Genomic DNA, 20,360 nt, shown 5'->3' with positions numbered 1-20,360 from the left:
GCTAATTGACAGTTCCATCAGATTTATGTGAGAGTAACAATACCAGTATAAGATCTAGTGTTCTTTACAATCGCATAATTGTTTTGAAAGATTTCTCTTTGGTTTTATCACAGCTTAAGAAAATTTCAGCGTGTTGCAAAATGAACGGCATATCTTCTCTAGTGAATGAATTCCCAATTGTTCTCCTAAGACATGCGCTAGGTTTTAAGGATTTTCTTAGCAACAGCACACTTGAGTAAATATTAGAAATAATTCTTATAGAAGAACCAGGTAATAGCAAGGATGACTCAGAAGTGCTAAGGCAAATATTGCTGGTTTAACGATTTTGGCTATTATATTCACTCAGACAGCACTTTTTGGAAAATACCGCTACAGTTTTGCAGCATTTTTAAGAATAACAAGAATTGGATTCATAAGGAATGGGTGATGTAAGCGAAGGACTTAACCTTCTCCTTTTTGCTGGATCAACTTCTAGCTTTGGCTCAGAAAACTGTATCAAAAGCTAAAATTCAGTTGTTCCAAAACGGATTTTTTTATAACTTATGAAGGAGCAGTGTTAATACACTGTTTCCACCTCAAGAAAGGACAAGAAAAAATAATGTATAACAGATGTTTTTTTAAGCAGGTAGCTTGACTCATGAACTTTAGAAAAGTCCAAAGTCTCTGAAAATGTTGTCAGTTCCTGACAATTGGAAGATAATTTGTGCTTAAAGTTTTTCTTCATATTGATATTATATCAGTTACACTGGATGTGAAAAATACCCCACACAACAATTTGACTTTATAAAATCATAATCACATTTTATGCAACATTGTAAGTAATCAATGCAAATATTAAACCTGCAGTTCCATTTAGCTACTGCAAGTTCCCAACCCGGTTAGTACCCTCCTGCGCCTTATAGACCCAATACAGCTTTTGGTGATGTTACAAATATCAATATGAATACTTTGTGAACTATAACTAATTTTGTCTTTTAGGGCAAAAGCACAATATAGAGAGATACATTTCACTCTAATACACATATATTATAGCTTTGGTGTTAAATCTGTAGCACCCACACCTCATTCGGTAGAGATGCTTGCCCATCCCTTGTCATAACTGTTTCATTTGTTTTACTTCAAATGAAAAATGCATGGTATACAAACTTCTGTTGAAAAGTGCTGTTAGGGTTCACTTTGAGACTATCCCATGCAGTTCTTCATAGAAGCAGTTTGAGGAACATTTCACATGGAAAGTCTTCTAGGTCAAACTTTAAAAGGTGTTTTTGTATAAATGTTCAACTGCTGTAAGCTAATAGTTTAATAGACCCTAATCAGACAGATGAATGATTTAGAATATAGAATTGCTGTTCTAGAAAAGACTTGTTCTTTTAGACAATTCGCCAGTAATCCTTGTACTGCCTTTTTGATGCTCTTGTAGCAGTATGTAAATAAAACCGTGAATATTTGCAATCTGTCTCATGTGATTCTTTGTTGCTTACCAAACAATAACGTCTTACATCACACAAAATAATATATAGTAAAATTCAATAGGTTTTTACTTTATTGATGATGTGATCTTAAAAAAAATGACAGAACATTTATCTCAATAACAGAAAAAAATAATAGTTTGCCATATAATTCTGAATAAAAATATATATTTTTTTATATATATAAAATGCTATTTCTATTCACAGTTTAAGTACTAGAAGGAGCTTGCAGAAAGGTGCATCATAGAAACATGACATAGTTCATGACAAAGTTGCTGACAGAAGTCCAACATAAGGTAAAGTAGGGAAGCTGACCAGATGTCTCTTAACCTTGTTCTACTATAGAATTTATGTCTCACTTTTTTTAAATGACTTTTAAATATGTTGCGCTGCTGTCAGTACCCAGTTGGTTTTTAGCAATGCACCGGTACATTCCTGAGTCTGAAGTTCTTGGATTGTGTACCACTAATGTTCCTTGTGGATGCAGAAGCTCAGACCCCATAGGTCGTCCTTTACTACTCGTTGTTAATATTGATAAGTCTGGTAACTCCCAAGATATCTCTGGCTTTGGAATTCCAATGGCCATGCAATTGAGATGCACTGTAGATCCTACTCTTGTGTGAATATTATGCGGAGGTTTATTTGTAATCCTTGGAGGATATGCTACAATCATGACAGGTACACTAATAGCTGTCTCTCCAGCATTATTTTTTGCTTTGCACAAATAATTTCCGCGATCATGTATAGTTGTTTCTTCAACAACCAATGTGCCATTCTCTAGTAATGAGTATTTCCCATTGACTTGAGGTCTGTCTATTATGTATCCACTTGGAAGAGTCCATGTTACACTGGGTCTTGGTACTCCATCAGAAAGACAATGTAAAGATAAAGTCTCTCTGATCATGTTTTTAATTGTCCCTCTTGGATGTGTTAAAATAGTCGGTTTTTGCCCTACTTCCAATACAATAAGCTTTTCAATATAGCCCACCTTATTTCTGGCTGCACATCTATATTTCCCTGCATCATCGTTGGTAGGACTGTAAATTATGAAGGTTCCATTGGATCCTACATGATATTTTGAAAACCTTTGTCCGTTTACAAACCTGGTACCATTTGGTAAAAGCCATGTTATCTCTGGAAGGGGATTCCCATCTGCAAAGCAATTAAGTATTGCCATTTTGCCTGGTTTAGCAATGATCCTCTCATTGAATGGATTTTTAAACACCGGTCTTTGAAGGATATCATGAACTTCCAATTGAACTACCAGAATACTTTCACCTCCATCATTACGAGCAACACAGGTGAATTCAGCTGTATCAGAAGGTCTAATGTTCCGAATTTCCAAAGTTCCATTCTTGTGTACCATAATCCTGCTGCCATAGTATGGTGCAGTTAGATATATGTTGTCAGGCATGATCCACATTATTTGAAGAGGATGTGTTCCTTCTGCACTACAGTGGATCAATTTTCTAGAGTGTTTTAAAGCTGAATCTTTAATTATAGTTTTATTTGTATATAAGCCATTAATAACAGGTGGAGTTGAAAGAACATCTAACTTAAGAAGCCTTGTGTCATCTCCTGCTGGATTGCGTGCCACGCACATGTATTCTCCTGCATCTATTAATTTGATCTGGTTAATGGACAAAGAACCATTTTCATGCAATGTATATCTATCATGGGAAGTTGCAATCATATCACTAGATGGAAGCAACCAGAATATCTTGGGTTTGGGCTCTCCAATGGCTTGACAATTAAGAACTGTACTAGACCCAGCTCTTGCTTCAAACTTTCTGTTTGGATTTAGTTTAATACGTGGAGCAGCTGCTACAACACTGATATGTACCTTCATCTCATCTCTTCCCAATGTATTTTCAGCAAAGCATGTATAGTCTCCTTCTTCAGACATCCCTACCTTGTTGAGGTATAATGTACCATTGTCAAAGAGGATGTATCTTCTTGTTCTCCTACCACTGTCATCAGCTTGAAGAACATTGTTTATCATTGTGCCATCTGGTAAACTCCAAGATATTTCTGGTACTGGAGATCCTGAGGCTTTGCAATCAACTTTGAAATCTTTGCCAAATGGAACTTGCTTTGTGAGGTACTGCTTTTGAACTATTTTAGCTGGTTTCATGTTTATGTTGACCTTCATCAAGATTATATCATCTCCCAATTTATTTCTTGCCACACACAAATAGTCTCCAGCATCTTTTTCATTTAAAAAGAGGACCACCAGTGAACCATTTGGATGTACTTGTATTCGGCTTCCCATTCTATAAAAATAATAACACAATTATTACATTTCTTAAACAGTTCCTATTATTATTATTATTATTATTATTATTAAAACATTAAATATTTTTAATTAACCAGATATTGATGTGTTATTTGAGTTGTTGTTTGATGCACAGTAATTACTTACTAGTTTGAACTAGCAGCTCTATGGACAGCGAATCATAGCACATAAAAGAGTTGCCCCAACTCATAAATTCAGCAGTGATAAATCTTTATTGTGTCACGAAAACAAAGAATAATAAAATCAGCATAAATATTGAAGAGGTGGTCGGACATTACATTTTATTTCAATTCTAAATCTCTATTTAATGTCACAAATGTATATTTTTTCTTATACACTTTAATTATAAATTTCCCTATTCTTCCTTCACTAACTATGTTATTTTTTTACTACTTCCTTTGTGATGATGCTTTATTTGAAAACAGTGTATTCAGAGTATGCAAACAAATTGTCATCAGAGGGCAGAGGCTGAGGTCACTGACACTGTTTCTGCCCCCACCCTGAGATGAAGAGTCATCAGTGACCTCCAGTTCAAAGGCTGGGCTAGTCTCTGTTCTACTAAGCATATGTTGGCTGTCAATTGCAATGGATGCTCAGTAAGATCTTCTTCTAAGTGCACAGTGAGGATGAGCTCTCTCTTGCTGGCTCTGATCAGAAGTAGCAAGCTGGCAAGAGAGTGTACTGTCATTGCACATTGTAAGAAGTGAACGAGATACCAACACCACCTCAGGAAGTAGCATCACTCAAAGGAAGTGATAAAAAAAAGTATAGCAGTTAGGTAGAGTAGTGAGTAGAGGTGGGCGCACCCGAACGGTAAAGTTTAGGGTCCATACTGGACTCCTGGTGTTCGTGCCCGGACCCAGAACAAGGACTTCACCTGGAAGTCCGTGTTACTGTTTGGGTTTGGCAGCCCAGACAAAGCTTGTTGAAAGGATGCAGTACAGCCAATCAACAAGTTTTACTGTGTGGGCACTTTTGTCTCAATCATTGTCATGTCAAGTATTGGCATGGCAGTGATTGGTCGGCGCACACTGTGTGAAAAAGAAACACATGCAGTCCTCTCTATTTTTGATAACCAGCACAGGCAAAACCAACAGCTGCAGGCTGCAGCCCTCAGCAGTCGGCTTTTTCTTGACTGGTCATGAAAAAATAGAGGGGTCCTCATGTCGTTTTTGAAAGTTTAAATAAACAATTTAAATAAGATGGCGTGGAGCCCCCCTTTTGATAAACAGCCAAGCTAAAGGTGTCAGCTGGGGGCTGTTATTCTCAGAGAAGGAAGGGGCCATGGATATTAGCCCTCCTCAGCCTAAAAATAGCAGCATGCAGCTGCCCCAGAAAAGGCACATCTGTTAAATGTGCTAATTCTGGAGCTTTGCTCTGGTGCAGTGGCAGGTGAGTTAATAACTTTGGGGTTGACGTCAGCTGTTTTATGTTCGCTTAGATCAAGCTCATAGGTTAGTAATGGAGAGGCATCTATCAGATAACCCCATTACTAACCCCATAGTCAAATTTAATAAAGACAGATACAGTACTTTAACCCCTTCATGACCTTGGGATTTTCCGTTTTTCCGTGTTCGTTTTTCGCTCCCCTCCTTCCCAGAGCCATAACTTTTTTTATTTTTCTATCAATACGGCCATGTGAGGGCTTATTTTTTGTGGGACGAGTTGTACTTTTGAACGACATCATTGGTTTTACCATGTTGTGTACTAGAAAACGGGAAAAAAAATCCAAGTGTGGTGAAATTGCAAAAAAAGTGCAATCCCACACTTGTTTTTTGTTTGGCTTTTTTACTAGGTTCTCTAACTGCTAAAACTGACCTGCCATTATGATTCTCCAGGTTATTACGAGTTCATAGACACCAAACATGTCTAGGTTCTCTTTTATCTAAGTGGTGAAAAAAAATTCCAAACTTTGTCCTAAAAAAAAAACTTTGCGCCATTTTCCGACACCCGTAGCGTCTCCATTTTTCGTGATCTGGGGTCGATTGAGGGCTTATTTTTTGTGATCCAAGCTGGTGTTTTTATTGATACCACCTTTGTGCAGATACGTTCTTTTGATCGCATGTTATTGCATTTTAATGCAATGTCGCGGCGACCAAAAAACCTAATTCTGGCGTTTCGAAATTTTTTCTCGCTACACTGTTTAGCGATCAGATTAATCCTTTTTTTATTGATAGATCGGGCAATTCTGAATGCGGCGATACTAAATATGTGTAGATTTGATTTTTTAATTGTTTTATTTTGAATGGAGCGAAAGGGGGGTGATTTAAACTTTTTTTTTTTTTTTTTTAAAGTTTTTTTTTACTTTTGCCATGCTTCAATAGCTTCCATGGGAGGCTAGAAGCTGGCACAACTCAATTGGCTCAGCTACATGGGAGCAATCATCAGATCGCTCCTATGTAGCTGAATTCCTGCATTGCTATGAGCGCCGACCACAGTGCATAGCTTATTATGCAGATGCATCGCTGACCCCTGATCATGTGATGGGGGCGGCGATGCCCTCATTTCCGGCCCGATGGATCGCGATTCCACCTGTCGCTATTGCGGGCACATGCCAGCTATTCAAAACAGCTGACATGTCCTGGCTTTGATGTGGGCTCACCGCCAGAGCCCGCATAAAAGCGGGGGTTCTGGCCTCGGACATAGTATCCCGTCCGAGGTCAGAAAGGGGTTAATTGAAATAAATACACAAACTCCTTTATTTAAAATAAAAACTCGTCAACCCTCTTTTACCCATTTTTTCAACAAAACTAAAAATAAACGTCACAGAGGACAGGGTGGGAAACACCAGATGTTCGGGCCCTCATTCATTTGAATGGGATACGGGTTCAAGGTTGAGTTCGGGTGCCATTCTGGTTCCCGAACAGAACTTTTTTTTCATGCTTGGCCGAACCAGATGGACCCGTCATCCAAAAGCCCACCCATCACAAGTAGTGATGGAAAGATAGGAAATTGTTAATTAAAGCATATTAGAAAAAAGATTAGGTTATGATTTTAAATAGATAGAGATTTATAAATAAAACAAAATTTAGTTTTAGACCACCCTTTTAAAGAAAAAAATTATATACAGTAGCATGTAAAGGTTTGGACCAAAATTACTGTTATTGTGAACAGTTAAGCAAGATGAAAGATGACAATGAAATTATATCTAAAAGGACTAAAGTGAAAAATGACACATTTCTTTGCAATTTAGGAAAAAATATATATATAGTCATTTTTTACATTTAAAAAATTACATAAAGGAAAATGTGCCAATGCAAAAGTATGGGCATGCTTGGAGATTTTTGTGCTCAGACAACTTTGATCATGGCTTCAGACCTTAATAAGACTGTTAGGGTTATGGCTTGTTCACTGCCATTGTTAGGAAGGGCCAGGCGATGCAAATTTACCAGCTTTATAAAAACAAAGCCTCCTCTAACCTTGTGTCAAATAACAGCAGCTGTGGGTTCTTCTAAGAAGCTGCCTAGCACTCTGAAGAGGAAAATGGTGGAGACCCACAAAGTAGGAGAAGGCTATAAGAAGGTAGGAAAGAGTTCTCAAGTTGCCCTTTCCTCAGTTCAAAATGTAATTAAGAAATTGCAGTTAACAGTATCAGTGGAAGTCAAGATAAGGTCTGGAAGACCAAGCAATTTCAATGAGAGCTGCTTGTAGGATCGCTAGAGAGGCAAATCATAACCCCCGCTTGACTAGAAAAGACCTTCAGAAAGATTTAACAGATGCTAGAATTGTGGTACATTGTTCTGCTGCTCAGAGACACCTACACATATATGGCCTTCATGGAAGAGTCATTAGAAGAAAACCTCTCCTGAATCCTCAGCATAAAATTCAGCATCAGCTGCAAGGCTGAAGTGCTATCCACTGAGCCACCGTGCTGACCGATATAAGACCACCACCTTTCAGGCCTGATATACAGCATTCTATAATACTGTACATATGGCCTGGTGCCTCCCTTTTTATGTCATAACTATAAACATAATTAGTTTTGCTCCATAAACCATTGTTATTAACATAATCTGCACCAAATTAACAAGGAGAGATTAGGAAAAATGTCTTCCTAAGCAAAATACTGTTATCCAAATATTTGAAGCCCTATTGACATATGGAAACATCTAACCACATATGCACTAAACCTTCAAAGACTTTTTTCCCACAGGAAAGAGCAGCATGTGAAACTTATTTTGCTCAGCAAATGTAAGAAAAATAGGTCCAGCTTTCAGGTAAAATTGAAAAAGATTTTCTCTTTATTATAAAGTTGCTAAAAATAGCCTGGCACTAGGGCTAATACACATTGGCAAAAAATGAGAGCAATGCTTATCGACTAGTGTTGAGCATTCCGATACCGCAAGTATCGGGTATCGGCCGATCCTTGCGGTATCGGAATTCCGATACCGAGATCCGATATTTTTGTGGTATCGGGTATCGGAATCGGAAGTCCCCACAGTGCTAAAATCACTATAATGTAAAGTGGGCGGTACGTGGGCGGAGACTGCGTGTCTCTGTGCGGGCGGGGTCTGTGCGGGCCTGCCAGGGATCTCATTCTATGCGGCCGGCGCTGTATGCCCAGGCTTGATGCGGCGTGCCGGGGCTTGATGCGGCGTGGGAGGGCTCTGCGGCGTGCTGGGGGGGTCTATGCGGCGTGCTGGGGGGGTGTATGCGGCGTGAGGGGCTCTCTGCGGCGTTCTGGGGCGTCTATGCGGCATGCTGGGGGATCTATGCGGCGTGAGGGGCTCTCTGCGGCGTGCGGGGGTCTCTGCGGCGTGCTGGGAGGTCTCTGCGGCGTGGGGGGTCTCTGCGGCGTGGGGGGGGTCTCTGCGGCGTGCGGGGGTCTCAGTGCGGGCATCGTCCGATGGGACTACAACTGACAGTGATTGACACATTAGCCAATGATGGGACAGTAGTAGTCCCATCATCCGGCTAATGTGTTGAATGAAAAAAAAAAAAAATACTCCATACATACATTCTACATACATACATACATATAGACATACAGTACATTCATACATTACATACATGACATACATTACATTAAACATAGATTACATACTCACCATTACTTGTCATTTTGATCCCCGAAGCCAGTGTCATCTATAAAAAATGTGAAAAAAACAAACAACCAATATACTCCCTGTCCGCAGAAATCCACGAGTGTCCCACGACGATCTCCCGTGGAGAGCAGCAGCATCAAATAATGCGACCGCTCTCTAGGGGCTCAGAAACACAATGACGGGAGGAAGGTATCCTTCCGCCACTGTATTCCTCCGCCGCTGTAAAAAAAAAAGTCCCTAGTCTCACTTTATGGCATTGCTGTATGAGACATTTTCCCATGCAGCAATTATATAAAGTGACACTTTGAACTCAGGTAACCTCAGTGATGCACTGCAGGAGCCATTGTCTCCTGTCAGTGTGTCACTGAGGGTCCTATAGAGCAGTGACATCACCCGATGTCACTGTTCTATAGGGGAGATCGTCGTGGGACACTCGTTATTAATTGGACTACGGCGGACAGGTAGTATGCGGTTTATTATTTTACGTTTTTTGCAGGCGCTGAAGTATGGTAAATATGGTGAAATGAAGAATATTAAAATACTTTTTCCTAATGTGTGCGTGTTTTATTAACCCTTTTCTTACTATTGGATTAATAACGGATAGGCGTCTTATTGACGCCTCTCCGTTATTAACCCGGCTTAATGTCACCTTACGATAGCAAGGTGACATTAACCCCTTATTACCCCATATCCCACCGCTACACGGGAGTGGGAAGAGAGGGGCTAAGTGCCGGAATTGGCGCATCTTACGGATGCGCCATTTTCGGGGCGGCTGCGGACTGGTATTTGTAGCCGGGGGGGGGCCAATATCCATGGCCCCTCTCTAGGCTATGAATATCAGCCTGCAGCTGTCTGCGTAGCCTTTCTGGCTATAAAATATAGGGGGACCCCACGTCATTTTTTTGGGGGGTCCCCCTATTTTAATAGCCAGTAAAGGCTACGCAGACAGCTGCGAGCTGATATTCATAGCAGGCTACAAATATTGGCCCCCGGCCGTCGGCTTTCCCCCTCTGGCGCAGAAAATTGCGCGGGAGCCCACGCCGTTTTTTTCCATTTTTTTTTTTTTTTTAAATTCAACGCTCATAAAGGCCTCTTTCACCCTTGCGTCAGTACGGGTCCGTCGCTATGCGTCGAGCCGACGTACCGACGCACGTTGTGAAATTTGTACACGACGTGGGCAGCGGATGCAGTTTTTCAACGCATCCACTGCCCATTCTGAGGAAGAGGGGGCAGAGTTTCTGCTGCGCATGCGCAGTAGAAAATGGCAGACGCGACGGACAAAAAAACATTCACTTGAACGTTTTTTCGTGCCGACGGTCCGCCAAAACTCGACGGATCCGTTGCAGAACGGACGCGACATGTGGCCATTCGTCGCGATCCGTCGCTAATACAAGTCTATGGGGAAAAAAAATGCATCCTGCCAGCACATTTGCAGGATCCGGTTTTTTCCGCCAGATCCGTTTTTTCAGTCGGATCCGTTGTTTTCCGCCAGATCGGTTTTTTTCCACCGGATCAGTTTTTTTCCGCTAGATCCGTTTTTTTTCTGCCGGATCCGTTTTTTCCTGCCGGATCCATTTTTTTCCGCCAGATCCGTTTTTTCTCATAGAGTTGTAATAGCGCCGGATTGCACTTGATGGCCACACATTTCATCCGTTTTTTGCAGGATTCGTAAAAAAAACCTTTCCGCCGGACGGAAAACTCATAGGAACGTTTTTTGTCCGTTATTTTTCATGCATGTTTCCATTCAAATCATGCACATTTTCCGTTTATTTATTTTCCAAAAACCTCATCAAAACCTGCATCAAAACTAAACTGCATGAAAAACCGCACCAAAAACCTGCATCAAAAACAGCATCAAAAACCGCACCAAAAACCTGCAGCAAAAAAAGCACCAAAAACTGCATCAAAAACTGAACCAAAAACTACATCAAAAACCGCACCAAAAACATGCAGCAAAAAAGCACCAAAAACTGCATCAAAAACCGCATCAAAAACTGCACCAAAAACCGCACCAAAAACCTGCAGCAAAAAGCACCAAAAACTGCATCAAAAACCGCATAAAAAACTGCACCAAAAACTGCATCAAAAACCGCACCAAAAACCTGCAGCAAAAAAAGCACCAAAAACTGCATCAAAAACTGAACCAAAAACTACATCAAAAACCGCACCAAAAACATGCGGTTTTTGATGCAGTTTTTGGTGCTTTTTTGCTGCATGTTTTTGGTGCGGTTTTTGATGTAGTTTTTGGTTCAGTTTTTGATACAGTTTTTGGTGCTTTTTTTGATGCAGGTTTTTGGTGCGGTTTTTGATGCAGTTTTTGGTGCAGTTTTTGATGCGGTTTTTGATGCAGTTTTTGGTGCTTTTTGCTGCAGGTTTTTGGTGCGGTTTTTGATGTAGTTTTTGGTTCAGTTTTTGATGCAGTTTTTGGTGCTTTTTTTGCTGCAGGTTTTTGGTGCGGTTTTTGATGCAGTTTTTGGTGCAGTTTTTGCTGCACCAAAAACTGCACCAAAAACCTGCAGCAAAAAACACCAAAAACTGCATCAAATACTGCACCAAAAACTGCATCAAAAACCTGCAGCAAAAAAGCACCAAAAACTGCATCAAAAACAGCACCAAAAACCTGCAGCAAAAAAAGCACCAAAAACTGCATCAAAAGCCGCATCAAAAAGCTACATCAAAAACAGCACCAAAAACTGCATCAAAAACCGCATCAAAAACTGCACCAAAAACCTGCAGCAAAAAAGCACCAAAAACTGCATCAAAAACGGCATCAAAAACCTGCAGCAAAAAAAGCACCAAAAACTGCATCAAAAACCTCAACAAAAAGCTACATAAAAAACAGCACCAAAAACTGCATCAAAAACAGCACCAAAAACCTGCAGCAAAATAAGCACCAAAAACTGCATCAAAAACTGAACCAAAAACTACATCAAAAACCGCACCAAAAACATGCAGCAAAAAAGCACCAAAAACTGCATCAAAAAAACGCATCAAAAACTGCACCAAAAACTGCATCAAAAACCGCACCAAAAACCTGCAGCAAAAAGCACCAAAAACTGCATCAAAAACCGCATCAAAAATTGCACCAAAAACTGCATCAAAAACCGCACCAAAAACCTGCAGCAAAAAAGCACCAAAAACTGCATCAAAAACTGCATCAAAAACAGCACCAAAAACCTGCAGCAAAAAAAGCACCAAAAACTGCATCAAAAACCGCATCAAAAAGCTACATCAAAAACAGCACCAAAACCTGCATCAAAAACCGCATCAAAAACTGCACCAAAAACTGCATCAAAACCTGCATAAAAAACTGGTGCAGTTTTGATGCGGTTTTTGATGCAGTTTTTGCTGCAGGTTTTTGGTGCGGTTTTAGATGCAGTTTTTGGTGCAGTATTTGATGCAGTTTTTGGTGCTTTTTTTGCTCCAGCTTTTTGATGCAGTTTTTGATGCAGTTTTTGGTGCAGTTTTTGATGCGGTTTTTGATGCAGTTTTTGGTGCTTTTTTGCTGCAGGTTTTTGGTGCGGTTTTTGATGCAGTTTTTGGTGCTGTTTTTGATGTAGCTTTTTGATGCGGTTTTTGATGCAGTTTTTGGTGCTTTTTTTGCTGCAGTTTTTTGGTGCTGTTTTTGATGCAGTTTTTGGTGCAGTTTTTGGTGCTGTTTTTGATGTAGCTTTTTGATGCGGTTTTTGATGCAGTTTTTGGTGCTTTTTTTGCTGCAGTTTTTTGCTGCAGTTTTTTGGTGCGGTTTTTGATGCAGTTTTTGATGCAGTTTTTGGTGCTTTTTTGCTGCAGGTTTTTGGTGCGGTTTTTGATGCAGTTTTTGGTGCGGTTTTTGATGCAGTTTTTGGTGCGGTTTTTGATGCAGGTTTTTGGTGCGGTTTTTGATGCTGTTTTTGATGCAGGTTTTTGGTGCGGTTTTTCATGCAGTTTTGATGCAGGTTTTGATGAGGTTTTTGGAAAATAAATAAACGGAAAATGTGCATGATTTGAATGGAAACATGCATGAAAAATAATGGACAAAAAACGTTCCTATGAGTTTTCCGTCCGGCGGAAACAGTTTTTTTTAACGAATCCTGCAAAAAACGGATGAAATGTGTGGCCATCAGGCGCAATCCGGCGCTATTACAACTCTATGAGAAAAAACGGATCTGGCGGAAAAAAATGGATCCGGCAGGAAAAAACGGATCTGGCAGAAAAAAAAACGGATCTGGTGGAAAAAAACGGATCCGGTGGAAAAAAACAGATCTGGCAGAAAAAAACGGATCCAATGTAAAAAAAACGGATCTGGCGGAAAAAAACGGATCCGGTGGAAAAAAAACGATCTGGCGGAAAACAACGGATCCGACTGAAAAAACGGATCTGGCGGAAAAAAACGGATCCTGCAAATGTGCTCGCAGGATGCATTTTTTTTCCCCATAGACTTGTATTAGCGACGGATCGCGATGAATGGCCACACGTCGCGTCCGTTCTGCAACGGATCCGTCGAGTTTTGGCGGACCGTCGGCACGAAAAAACGTTCAAGTGAACGTTTTTTTGTCCGTCGCGTCTGCCATTTTCTACTGCGCATGCGCAGCAGAAACTCTGCCCCCTCTTCCTCAGAATGGGCAGTGGATGCGTTGAAAAACTGCATCCGCTGCCCACGTCGTGTACAAATTTCACAACGTGCGTCGGTACGTCGGCTCGACGCATAGCGACGGACCCGTACTGACGCAAGGGTGAAAGAGGCCTTTATGAGCGTTGAATTTAAAAAAAAAAAATGGAAAAAAACGGCGTGGGCTCCCGCGCAATTTTCTGCGCCAGAGGGGGAAAGCCGACGGCCGGGGGCCAATATTTGTAGCCTGCTATGAATATCAGCTCGCAGCTGTCTGCGTAGCCTTTACTGGCTATTAAAATAGGGGGACCCCCCAAAAAAATGACGTGGGGTCCCCCTATATTTTATAGCCAGAAAGGCTACGCAGACAGCTGCGGGCTGATATTCATAGCCTAGAGAGGGGCCATGGATATTGGCCCCCCCCCCCGGCTACAAATACCAGTCCGCAGCCGCCCCGAAAATGGCGCATCCGTAAGATGCGCCAATTCCGGCACTTAGCCCCTCTCTTCCCACTCCCGTGTAGCGGTGGGATATGGGGTAATAAGGGGTTAATGTCACCTTGCTATCGTAAGGTGACATTAAGCCGGGTTAATAACGGAGAGGCGTCAATAAGACGCCTATCCGTTATTAATCCAATAGTAAGAAAAGGGTTAATAAAACACGCACACATTAGGAAAAAGTATTTTAATATTCTTCATTTCACCATACTTACCATACTTCAGCGCCTGCAAAAAACGTAAAATAATAAACCGCATACTACCTGTCCGCCATAGTCCAATTAATAACTAGTGTCCCACGACAATCTCCCCTATAGAACAGTGACATCGGGTGACGTCACTGCTCTATAGGACCCTCAGTGACACACTGACAGGAGACAATGGCTCCTGCAGTGCATCACTGAGGTTACCTGAGTTCAAAGTGTCACTTTATATAATTGCTGCATGGGAAAATGTCTCATACAGCAATGCCATAAAGTGAGACTAGGGACTTTTTTTTTTACAGCGGCGGAGGAATACAGTGGCGGAAGGATACCTTCCTCCCGTCATTGTGTTTCTGAGCCCCTAGAGAGCGGTCGCATTATTTGATGCTGCTGCTCTCCACGGGAGATCGTCGTGGGACACTCGTGGATTTCTGCGGACAGGGAGTATATTGGTTGTTTGTTTTTTCACATTTTTTATAGATGACACTGGCTTCGGGGATCAAAATGACAAGTAATGGTGAGTATGTAATCTATGTTTAATGTAATGTATGTCATGTATGTAATGTATGAATGTACTGTATGTCTATATGTATTTATGTATGTAGAATGTATGTATGGAGTATTTTTTTTTTTTTCATTCAACACATTAGCCGGATGATGGGACTACTACTGTCCCATCATTGGCTAATGTGTCAATCACTGTCAGTGTAGCAGGCATAGCCCGATGGGACTTGTAGTCCCATCGGACGATACCCGCACTGAGACCCCCGCACGCCACAGAGACCCCCCCCACGCCGCAGAGACCCCCCCCTGTTGTGATTTTGCTTTTTGCTCCCTCTAGTGGTCATTAGTGATTTGACTCTGGAGCGTCTGTGTTTTCCTATATCCTCACCTGGGCCGTTAGTTCAGGGGCGTTGCTATATAAGCTCCCTGGACCTTCAGTTCAATGCCTGGCATCGTTGAAATCAGAGCTAATCTGTTGTGCTCTTGTCCTCTGATCCTGGTTCCTGTTTTTCAAGCTAAGTCTGCTTCTTTGCTTTTTGCTTTTGTTTTGTTTGGTATTTTTGTCCAGCTTGTTCCTATCTGTATCCTGACCTTTGCTGGAAGCTCTAGGGGGCTGGTGTTCTCCCCCCGGACCGTTAGACGGTTCGGGGGTTCTTGAATCTCCAGCGTGGATTTTTATAGGGTTTTTGTTGACCAGATAAGTTATCTTGCTATATTCTGCTATTAGTAAGCTGGCCTCTCTTTGCTGAACCTGGTTCATTTCTGTGTTTGTCATTTCCTCTTACCTCACCGTTATTATTTGTGGGGGGCTTGTATCTTGCTTTGGGGTCCCTTTCTCTGGAGGCAAGAGAGGTCTTTGTTTTCTTCTCCTAGGGGTAGTTAGATTCTCCGGCTGGCGCGAGTCATCTAGCGATCACCGTAGGCATGATCCCCGGCTACTTCTAGTGTTGGCGTTAGGAGTAGCTATTTGGTCAACCCAGTTACCACAGCCCTATGAGCTGGATTTTTGTATCTTGCAGACTTACACGTTCCTCTGAGACCCTGTCCACTGGGGTCATAACAGTATGCCAGGCCAGTATTAAATGTTTAATGCATTGCAGAAGTGGGATTATAAAAAAGAAAATGTTGAGTTTTTTTTTTTCCCTCTCTCATTTTTTTTTTTTTTCTTTTCCCCTTTACCTCAGAGTGGCTTAAGCTTGCTGCAGACATGAATGTCCAGACCTTGATTACAAGTGTGGACCAGCTTGCCGCTCGTGTGCAGGGTATACAAGATTATGTTACCAGAAATCCTAGGTCTGAACCCAAGATTCCGATTCCTGAACTGTTTTCAGGAGACCGATTTAAGTTTAGGAATTTCAGGAATAATTGTAAATTATTTTTGTCCCTGAAACCTTGTTCGTCTGGAGACTCTGCTCAACAAGTAAAAATTGTTATTTCATTCTTACGGGGTGACCCTCAGGATTGGGCTTTTTCGTTGGCGCCAGGAGATCCGGCATTGGCTGATGTTGATGCGTTTTTTCTGGCGCTCGGTTTACTTTATGAGGAACCCAATCTTGAGATTCAGGCAGAGAAAGCCTTGCTGGCTATGTCTCAGGGCCAGGACGAGGCTGAGGTGTATTGCCAAAAATTTCGGAAATGGTCCGTGCTGACACATTGGAACGAGTGTGCACTGGCCGCTAATTTTAGAAATGGCCTTTCTGAGGCCATTAAGAATGTTATGGTGGGTTTTCCCATTCCCACAGGTCTGAATGATACCATGTCCCTGGCTATTCAAATTGACCGGCGGTTGCGGGAGCGCAAAACCGCAAATTCCCTCATGTTGTTGTCTGAACAGACACCTGATGTGATGCAATGTGATAGAAAAACCGCAAATTCCCTCATGGTGTTGTCTGAACGGACACCTGATTTGATGCAATGTGATAGAATCCTGACTAGAAATGAGAGGAAAATTCATAGACGCCGGAATGGCTTGTGCTACTACTGTGGTGATTCTACACATGTTATCTCAGCATGCTCTAAACGTATATCTAAGGTTGTTAGTCCTGTCACCGTTGGTAATTTGCATCCTAAGTTTATTCTGTCTGTAACTTTGATTTGCTCACTGTCATCTTATCCTGTCATGGCGTTTGTACATTCAGGTGCTGCCCTGAGTCTTATGGATCTCTCATTTGCTAAGCGCTGTGGTTTTATTCTTGAACCATTAGAAAATCCTATCCCTCTTAGGGGTATTGATGCTACGCCATTGGCAGAAAATAAGCCGCAGTATTGGACACAGGTTACCATGTGCATGACTCCTGAACACCGCGAGGTGATACGTTTTCTCGTTCTACATAAAATGCATGATTTGGTTGTTTTGGGGCTGCCATGGTTACAGACCCATAATCCAGTCCTTGACTGGAAGGCTATGTCAGTGTCTAGTTGGGGCTGTCGTGGTATTCATGAGGATTCCCTGCCTGTGTCTATTGCTTCTTCTACGCCTTCGGAAGTTCCGGAGTACTTGTCTGATTATCAGGATGTCTTTAGCGAGTCCAGGTCCAGTGCATTGCCTCCTCATAGGGAATGTGACTGTGCAATAGATTTGATTCCAGGCAGTAAATTTCCTAAGGGAAGACTGTTTAATCTGTCGATACCTGAACATACCGCTATGCATTCATATATCAAGGAGTCTCTGGAGAAAGGACACATCCGTCCGTCTTCTTCCCCTCTTGGTGTGGGATTCTTTTTTGTGGCTAAAAAGGACGGATCTTTGAGGCCTTGTATTGACTATCGGCTTTTAAATAAGATCACTGTCAAATTTCAGTATCCTTTGCCGCTGTTGTCTGACTTGTTTGCCCGGATTAAAGGTGCCAAGTGGTTTACCAAGATAGACCTTCGTGGTGCGTACAACCTTGTGCGCATTAAGCAAGGGGATGAATGGAAAACCGCATTCAATACGCCCGAAGGTCATTTTGAGTACTTGGTGATGCCTTTTGGGCTCTCTAATGCCCCTTCAGTTTTTCAGTCCTTTATGCATGACATTTTCCGGAACTATCTGGATAAATTTCTGATCGTTTATCTGGATGATATTCTGTTTTTTTCTGATAATTGGGACTCGCATGTGGAGCAGGTCAGGATGGTCTTTAAAATTTTGCGTGAAAATTCTTTGTTTGTCAAGGGCTCAAAGTGTCTTTTTGGTGTACAGAAGGTTCCCTTTTTGGGGTTCATTTTTTCCCCTTCTGTTGTGGAGATGGACCCAGTCAAGGTCCGAGCTATTCTTGATTGGACTCAGCCCTCGTCAGTTAAGAGTCTTCAGAAGTTCTTGGGTTTCGCTAACTTCTACCGTCGTTTTATCGCTAACTTTTCTAGCATTGTGAAACCTTTGACGGATATGACCAAGAAGGGCTCCGATGTGGTTAATTGGGCTCCTGCTGCCGTGGAGGCTTTCCAGGAGTTGAAACGTCGGTTTACTTCGGCGCCTGTTTTGTGCCAGCCTGATGTCTCGCTTCCCTTTCAAGTTGAGGTGGATGCTTCAGAGATTGGAGCAGGGGCCGTTTTGTCGCAGAGAGGCCCTGGTTGCTCTGTTATGAGACCTTGCGCCTTTTTCTCTAGGAAGTTTTCGCCTGCGGAGCGAAATTATGATGTGGGCAATCGGGAGTTGTTGGCCATGAAATGGGCATTTGAGGAGTGGCGTCATTGGCTCGAGGGTGCTAAGCATCGTGTGGTGGTCTTGACTGATCACAAAAATCTGATGTATCTCGAGTCTGCTAAACGCCTGAATCCTAGACAGGCCCGCTGGTCATTGTTTTTCTCCCGTTTTGACTTTGTTGTCTCGTATTTACCAGGTTCAAAGAATGTGAAGGCCGATGCTCTTTCCAGGAGCTTTGTGCCTGATGCTCCTGGAGTCGCTGAACCTGTTGGTATTCTTAAGGATGGTATTATCTTGTCAGCTATTTCTCCTGATCTGCGACGTGTGTTGCAGAGATTTCAGGCTGATAGGCCTGATTCTTGTCCACCTGACAGACTGTTTGTGCCTGATAAGTGGACCAGCAGAGTCATTTCCGAGGTTCATTCCTCGGTGTTGGCAGGTCACCCAGGAATTTTTGGCACCAGAGATCTGGTGGCCAGATCCTTTTGGTGGCCTTCCTTGTCTAGGGATGTGCGGTCATTTGTACAGTCCTGTGGGACTTGTGCTCGAGCTAAGCCTTGCTGTTCTCGTGCCAGCGGGTTGCTCTTGCCCTTGCCTGTCACTAAGAGACCTTGGACACATATCTCCATGGATTTCATTTCTGATCTTCCGGTGTCTCAGGGCATGTCTGTTATCTGGGTGATATGTGATCGCTTCTCCAAGATGGTCCATTTGGTTCCTTTGCCTAAACTGCCTTCCTCTTCCGATCTGGTTCCTGTGTTTTTCCAGAATGTGGTTCGTTTGCACGGCATCCCTGAGAATATTGTGTCAGACAGAGGATCCCAGTTCGTTTCCAGATTCTGGCGATCCTTTTGTAGTAGGATGGGCATTGACTTGTCGTTTTCGTCTGCTTTCCATCCTCAGACTAATGGACAGACGGAGCGAACTAATCAGACTTTGGAGGCTTATTTGAGGTGTTTTGTCTCTGCTGATCAGGACGATTGGGTGACCTTCTTGCCGTTAGCTGAGTTTGCCCTTAATAATCGGGCTAGTTCCGCCACCTTGGTTTCGCCGTTTTTCTGCAACTCTGGTTTCCACCCTCGTTTTTCTTCGGGTCATGTGGAACCTTCTGACTGCCCTGGGGTGGATTCTGTGGTGGATAGGTTGCAGCGGATCTGGAATCTTGTGGTGGACAACTTGAAGTTGTCACAGGAGAGGGCTCAGTGCTTTGCCAACCGCCGCCGCGGTGTGGGTCCCCGACTACGTGTTGGGGATTTGGTGTGGCTTTCTTCCCGCTTTGTTCCTATGAAGGTTTCCTCTCCCAAATTTAAACCTCGTTTTATTGGTCCTTACAAGATATTGGAAATTCTTAATCCTGTATCCTTTCGCCTGGATCTACCTGTGTCGTTTGCTATCCACAACGTGTTTCATAGGTCCTTGTTGCGGCGGTACGTTGTGCCTGTGGTTCCTTCTGCTGAGCCTCCTGCTCCGGTGTTGGTTGAGGGCGAGTTGGAGTACGTGGTGGAGAAGATCTTGGATTCTCGTCTCTCCAGGCGGAGGCTTCAGTACCTGGTCAAGTGGAAGGGCTATGGTCAGGAAGATAATTCCTGGGTGGTCGCCTCTGATGTTCATGCGGCCGATTTAGTTCGTGCCTTTCATGCCGCTCATCCTGATCGCCCTGGTGGTCGTGGTGAGGGTTCGGTGACCCCTCACTAAGGGGGGGTACTGTTGTGATTTTGCTTTTTGCTCCCTCTAGTGGTCATTAGTGATTTGACTCTGGAGCGTCTGTGTTTTCCTATATCCTCACCTGGGCCGTTAGTTCAGGGGCGTTGCTATATAAGCTCCCTGGACCTTCAGTTCAATGCCTGGCATCGTTGAAATCAGAGCTAATCTGTTGTGCTCTTGTCCTCTGATCCTGGTTCCTGTTTTTCAAGCTAAGTCTGCTTCTTTGCTTTTTGCTTTTGTTTTGTTTGGTATTTTTGTCCAGCTTGTTCCTATCTGTATCCTGACCTTTGCTGGAAGCTCTAGGGGGCTGGTGTTCTCCCCCCGGACCGTTAGACGGTTCGGGGGTTCTTGAATCTCCAGCGTGGATTTTTATAGGGTTTTTGTTGACCAGATAAGTTATCTTGCTATATTCTGCTATTAGTAAGC

At 42.6% G+C, this 20,360-nt stretch overlaps 1 protein-coding gene across 1 annotated transcript in view; it reads right to left on the bottom strand.

The window, feature by feature from the left end:
- Positions 1-1,507: 1,507 nt before the first annotated feature.
- The window catches only part of IGSF10 (immunoglobulin superfamily member 10), a 106,364-nt gene continuing 87,511 nt past the window's right edge, over positions 1,508-20,360 (bottom strand). The window contains exon 7 of the mRNA XM_077290751.1: positions 1,508-3,742. Within this exon, the coding sequence (XP_077146866.1) occupies positions 1,834-3,742 (1,909 nt within the window). The 3' untranslated portion in view covers positions 1,508-1,833. The remainder of the gene's footprint in view (positions 3,743-20,360) is intronic.

The sequence above is a fragment of the Ranitomeya variabilis genome, chromosome 2 (assembly GCF_051348905.1).
Source record: "Ranitomeya variabilis isolate aRanVar5 chromosome 2, aRanVar5.hap1, whole genome shotgun sequence".
Lineage (NCBI taxonomy): Eukaryota > Metazoa > Chordata > Amphibia > Anura > Dendrobatidae > Ranitomeya > Ranitomeya variabilis.
Note: the sequence above shows the minus strand (reverse complement) of the source record. Positions and strands in the feature narration are given on the sequence as shown.